The sequence below is a fragment of the Bidens hawaiensis genome, unplaced genomic scaffold, assembly GCF_021521415.1.
Source record: "Bidens hawaiensis isolate Kalapana, Puna unplaced genomic scaffold, B.hawaiensis_p1.1 tig00004269_1, whole genome shotgun sequence".
Lineage (NCBI taxonomy): Eukaryota > Viridiplantae > Streptophyta > Magnoliopsida > Asterales > Asteraceae > Bidens > Bidens hawaiensis.
In genome coordinates, this window is record NW_027491256.1 from 141,435 (window position 1) to 147,811 (window position 6,377).

Here is a 6,377-nt window from a genome sequence, read left to right on the forward strand (position 1 = left end):
TCGGATTAAACTGTTGATTTTTTGTTAGGTTGATGAGTGTGTGTCGGTGAGATTAAACATAGAATTTGAACTCAAATGTGGCTTGATAGAGGTCGATGTTTCAAAATTTTGACTTCTGGTTTCGATCTGTCACACTATGTTGAATTCTATGTGATTGAAGTTTAAATTTTTAATCATGTTTACCTAATTTTAGTGTTTTGAATTATAAGTTGTATGAAATGTTTAATTGTCAGTGTTTTGAATTGTTAAGTTGTGATGAATTGTTGACGCAGTGGTGTTTAATTGGATTCAGTTGTTGATCTTTTTGTTTGGTTGATGAGTGTGTGTTGGGTGAGTCTAAATCTAGAATTGAACTCAAATGTGGCTTGAAACAAGGCAATGTTTCGAAATTTTGACCTGTGGTTTCGATCTATCAACTAGTCCATGAGAATGTTTTACTATTCAAAATATATTTTTCTGATCTTAAAAGTCAAAATGCATCTACGATTTTCAAAACTAGATATTGTTAAACATTTATGGTTTATTATAACTCTAAATGCAATGATCCTGTCTATCTAAAATGGGGATTCTGAACATAGTTTGTGAGATAGAAGCTGATTGTTAAATTCTTTATATCATAACTATAAACAATGGTACTGAATTACCATTGCATATAGTTGCAGTATGCTCCTTGAAATGTTCTTGCAATGTACTATTTTGTTGTTACAAACTACTACTATTTTTCACATTAACTAACTGACAGAGCTCTTTGGTCTCTGGAAGAGTTAGTATGGGCTCAGACAATTCCAACTGGCATTCAGAGTTGGACTATGATAAATGGGTTTCTCTCCCAGTAGCTGGGCCACGACCATCAGCCCGTTATAAGGTTTGTAGATATCTTCTCTTCATTACGCTTCAAAACCGCAAGTTGACCTGTATCTGTTTATGTATAATATATTAATATTATATGTGTTCATTGTCTTATACATATTCCAGATTACCTTTATTGTTCCATTTTGTATTGTAGCATGCTGCAGCTGTCATAGATGAAAAGCTATACATTGTTGGTGGGAGTCGTAATGGGCGACAGTTATCTGATGTTCAGGTATTGTCATGCCAATTTTTAAATGTATTTCTACTTTTACTTAGGATTTAAGTTTTTTACAATGGGTTGTTATGTTTGCAGGCACTTGATCTGAGAAATCTAAGTTGGTCCACGATTAAACTGAAAGCTCAGTCACAGGCTGATAATCATGCTATATCTGGTCATAGTATGGTGAGCATTTTTTATGAAATAGCGTGTAACCTTTTCTGGGTCTATTCGTATTTCAATTAGTTTCAGGTGTTATTTGATCATGCTATATAATATAACATCTAATGCAGGTTAAGTGGGGAAACAAACTATTACTCCTTGGTGGTCTCTCAAAAGAGACCTCTGATAACGTGACAGGTTTGTTAAATTATATTTTCGAAAGATAGTTTTGCTGCTGGAAATGAGTTACTCAATTATTTGTTTGACCTCATGATTTATTGATTAATTTGCAGTACTTTCCGTCAATCTCGAGTCACAAGTGACTGGAGTTTTGGAAGCCACAGGAAAAATTCCGGTAATTCATGAATCTTTCTATTGTGTGTGTGAAAAACTCTATGTTATTATATTCAAATCGGCCAACATGATGTTTGGTTTCATTGTGATGCATCTTTTAGGTGGCTCGTAGCGGGCAATCTGTGACATTGGTTGGTTCAAAACTTATAATGTTTGGGGGAGAGGACAGACATAGACAGCTTTTGAATGATGTTAATATCCTTGATCTGGAGACAATGATTTGGAATGTTGTAGAGACTACGTAAGTATATCTGTACAAACATTTATGCATCCCTTGGTAATTTTATGGGCAGTGCTATTATGCTATGTGATCTTTAGATGTTTTTTGTATCAATTTATTTTTCTTTGGTAGGAAGACTCCTCCGGCTCCCAGATGTGATCATACGGCTGTAGTGCATGTAGACCGCTACTTTCTAATATTTGGTGGTTGTTCTCAATCAACTTTCTTCAATGATCTGCACGTGCTGGATTTGGAGACGGTAATTACTTATCTTTCTTTATGCTGTTACTCAAGTTGTGGGTTCTTTTCTTACTCACATTTGTTAGTGTTGGATACATTATAATATGCTGTTAATTTTTTTTTGTTACACCATTTGTTTGTTCAGTCTTGTGGGCTGTCTGTTGTATTCTATCATGGTTCTTGACTTCTCTTAAAGTAAAAGTTCTATCTTTTAATGCAGTTAGAATGGTCCCAACCCCAGATTCAAGGTAATTTGGTGTTTTCTAGAGCAGGCCACGCTGGCGTTTCTATTGATGAGAAGTGGTTTATAGTTGGCGGTGGAGATAGTAAAAGTGGTAAGTAGTAAATAAAAACAATAAAAAATTAATAAATATATAGCTAGATGTTAACAAACCGTGACATCATCTTTCGTTGCAGGTGCTACAGAGACACTGGTACTGGATATGTCTACACTTGCTTTGTCAGTCTTAACGAGTGTAAACCAGAAAGATTCACTTGCTAGTGAGGTCACTATTAATCTTTTCCTTGATTGAATATAATAGCGTGACCTTTATATTCAGCCCTCAGTTCTTCTTTTCCTTTTAAACAGGGTCTTAGTGTATCATCAGCATTAGTAAACGGGGAACAATTTTTGGTTGCTTTTGGTGGGTACAATGGAAAGTACAACAATGAGGTATATTGATCATTATTTTAGTTAAATAAACAATTATAAGTGTAAGGCTGTTATAAAAATTTTAAATCTCTTATATAGTCTCTTTGTTTTCAATTAAATCATTAGGTGTTTGTGATGAAACCTAAACCAAAGGACTCAAAACAACCAAAGATTTTTAAGTCATCAGCAGCTGCAGCAGCAGCCTCTGTAACCGCTGCATATGCTCTAGCTAAATTTGAAAGCCTAGATTTAACAGCCTTTGAAAATTCAAAAAATAAGGTGGATCTTTCAGTTGAATATGGTGTTATTAAAGAAGAAAAAAAGGCATTGGAATCATCCATCGCATGGATCAAAGCAGAAAAGTCAACTCTGAAGGCAAAGCTTGATGAAATTAATGAAACTCACACCGATTTATCAAAGGTATGCTCAGTTAATATATTGTAAAAATTTTAAATAGTTGATTAAAGACTCGTATTCTCTATTAACCTACTTTAGGAATTGCACTCGGTTCAAGGTCAACTAGCTGCTGAGAAATCTAGATGTGCTGATCTGGAGGTCCTCTTTTCTCTTAAATTCTTTATATCTATTTGTAATATTGCATAACATTATAACACATGTGTGTGCTTTCAGACACAAATTTCTGAGCTACAAACAAAGCTATCATCAATGCAATCCATAGAGGAAAAGGTTCAAGCACTCCGCTCACAAAAATCTGCATTAGACAGTAATTCTTCTACCCCGAGCCAAGGTTACAATGGATCTTGGAGATGGATGTCTCCGTAGGGTACACAAGAACATAAGCTTGATGGAATGTTTGCTGATGTCTAAAACTTTCTTATAGATGGACACAACAACATGCTTTTTTTTTTACTTGACCCTTTTATCATGCTTTCTTGTCTTGTTTATGTTCTAATTTGATTGCTACAAATTATAAAAAAATTATTTTTGATCATTGGTCCTGATATCTAATGTTTTTATTGTCACATATTTCAAAATCATTGATAAAAGAATTGCATATGTAATTTTTATCTTTTTTACAGTTTAGATCTAATGTTCTGTTTGCTTCGTGCGACTAAATCTTTCCTCAGAATCTTCCCAGCAACAGACTTTGGAATTTCATCTATGAAAGCTACTTTCCTGATCTTCTTGTGCGGAGCCACCTGGCATTAGAAGCAAATAGCATTATGATACGTGCCACTGCCTTGTACAAAGAAGAAACACGGTTGTAGACTAACCTGGCCCGCAATATATTGCATGACTTGGTCATCACTGAGTTCAGAACCTGTTGCCCTAACTATGTATGCCATAGGTACCTCTCCTGCCTCTTCATCTTCAAATCTACAAAATTTCAAAAATAGTTATAATCGATATTTTCTGTTTAAAATGATTTAAATTTTTACACGCAAACTTACGGTATAACTGCTGCATCAAGTATATGAGGATGATTAAGTAGTATGGCTTCCAGTTCTGCTGGAGCTACCTGCACAAAGTAATTTATTGAAATACTATAATTTTATATTATTAATTGCCACTATTTATTCAAAAATAAGCTGTTTTGAGTTGGATACCTGATATCCATTATATTTTATAAGTTCTTTTATTCTATCAACAACAAAAAGGTATCCATCCTCATCAAAGTAACAAAGATCACCGGTCCTCAACCACCCATCCGAATCTATGGTTTCAGACGTTGCCACCTCGTTTCCTAAATAACCTTTCATCACAGCTGGTCCCTTTAACCATAGCTCACCTTCACCATAAGGACCCATTGCAACCCCTGTGACCGGATCAACCACTTTAGCACTAAAACTTGGCAGTAACTCACCTGAAGCTGCTAGCCGAGCTTTAGCTTCCTCACCAGTAACAAAAAAACACCCTGCCCCACAGCTCTCTGTCAGCCCATACCCCGGTTTCAGCTCAACCCATGGGAACTTTTCTCTGAACCCTTGAGCCAGGTTCTTGCTCAATGGTGCAGCACCCGAACCCACATTTCTCAAAGATGACAAGTCACAACCACCACCGTTATACTTCACCAAACTTAAAATAACCGGAGGGACAGCTGGAATATTACTAACTTTATACGTTTGAATCGCTTCTAACATGCCTTGAAAGTCGAATCGTTTCATTAACACCGTTGTCGTCCCGGCACATAACAAACCAAGCCCGAAAAAGGCTAATCCGTATATATGAAACATGGGTATAAAACACAGGAAAATGTCGTCTTTTGCTGATGTTATATCAACTGCCCATTTGAGTATAGTCATCATAGAAATAAGATTCCTGTGAGTTAATATTACACCTTTACTGATTCCCGTGGTCCCGGAGGAGTACAATATCGCAGCCGTATCTGACTGATTAGTGCGAATATCTGGCAATAGCACCGAGTCACAGCAATCTATTAACTCTTCAACCGACAGTTCATCGTCACCCGAGGGCTCACGGGTTGTGACGAGAGTTGGAACCCCGGTTGAAACTAGTTTGTGCATCTCTTCAGGAGCTGCAATGGCTAGCTTTGCACCCGAGTCAAATACTTGTTTGGTTAGCTCTGTCTCAGTGCTAACCGGATTAGCGGTTGTGACCACTCCACCGATTAAGAGTATGGCTAGGCATATGATTGGGTATAGTGTCGTGTTTGGTGACAAAAGAAAGACCACATCACCCTTACAAACCCCGAGTCCATGGTACAAACCAGCTGCCAACGAGTGGATTGACCGGTTGAGTTGACCGTAAGTGATTCGTTGGTTCGTAGCCGAATCAATAAGTGCAACCCTTGACTCGGGTGATTGTACCTTCGAGAACTGAGTTAGTATAAATGAAGCTGTGTTGAGTTGGGGACTAGTTGGAATCTTGTGTTTTCCTTTGAGTTTGATCAGGGAATAGTAGATCCCGGTTCGAGGGTCGTAACCACGGTTTCGGTTTACTCTTTGATCTTGGAAAGTGTTCATTTTGTTGGTGTTGAAGGGTTGTAACAATCAGTAAGATTTATAATTAAGGGAGCAGGAAGAATTTAATAAGTTAGTTCCGGTGGCATTATACAGCTGTTGGCCGGATTTGACCATGTCAAGAGGTAGTAGAACTAGAAGGTCATCTCATTTGAAATAAAAACCCTTAGAAAATTGATTGTTGATTATTTAATTTATAAAAGCTTATGTAGTAAACATCCATCGTGGTGGATATAAAAATGACCATACTTTTAATTAATTATGGATGAATCTATTCACACCAAAAACTTTTCCTAATGTACACAATATGACATCATCTGATTCATATGTCATTCTTTTTAAATCTTTTTACTTATTTCCATTAAGTATAAGTCACAAGGAATTGGTAATTAAACATGCTTCTTGAATCCGATTTGCTTATGTGCATCCATAGCATAGGTTTTCGAAGTTCTTGTGATTAACCTTGGTCGGTTTCACTTTTTCACACGCCAAGACTTGCGCAGACCATGCTTCACTTTGTCACACGTATACAAACACAATTAAGTCCAAACAGTATCTGGTGTTGGAACCATGTTGAAACCAAGGGGTGCATCTCTTCATAAACAATGGCTAGTTTTGCTCCTGAGTCAAGTGCTTGTTTGGTCAGCTCTGGTTCGGTGCTGACCGGGTTAGTTATTGTAAGTTTATAACCACTCCACCATTTGTAGTATCTCAGTGCTCAAAGGTGGACCCACTTTT

The 6,377-nt window shown here is 36.8% G+C and overlaps 2 protein-coding genes across 2 annotated transcripts; one reads left to right on the forward strand and one right to left on the reverse strand.

The window, feature by feature from the left end:
• The first annotated feature begins 648 nt into the window (after nt 1-648).
• On the forward strand, nt 649-4,008 carry LOC143625959 (acyl-CoA-binding domain-containing protein 5-like). Its single transcript, XM_077096169.1, has 13 exons — nt 649-865; nt 1,007-1,084; nt 1,166-1,255; nt 1,363-1,429; nt 1,525-1,586; nt 1,687-1,826; nt 1,938-2,064; nt 2,266-2,380; nt 2,463-2,551; nt 2,635-2,718; nt 2,824-3,117; nt 3,193-3,252; nt 3,328-4,008. The coding sequence occupies exons 1-13, from the start codon at nt 770-772 to the stop codon at nt 3,478-3,480; spliced, it is 1,455 nt and encodes a 484-aa protein (XP_076952284.1). The 5' UTR covers nt 649-769; the 3' UTR covers nt 3,481-4,008.
• On the reverse strand, nt 3,732-5,875 carry LOC143625958 (peroxisomal OPC-8:0-CoA ligase 1-like). Its single transcript, XM_077096168.1, has 4 exons — nt 4,266-5,875; nt 4,110-4,177; nt 3,933-4,035; nt 3,732-3,857 (listed from the first exon to the last, which is right to left on the reverse strand). Exons 1-4 carry the CDS (start codon nt 5,640-5,642, stop codon nt 3,732-3,734), a joined length of 1,674 nt encoding a protein of 557 aa, XP_076952283.1. The 5' UTR covers nt 5,643-5,875.
• Nucleotides 5,876-6,377: the final 502 nt, after the last annotated feature.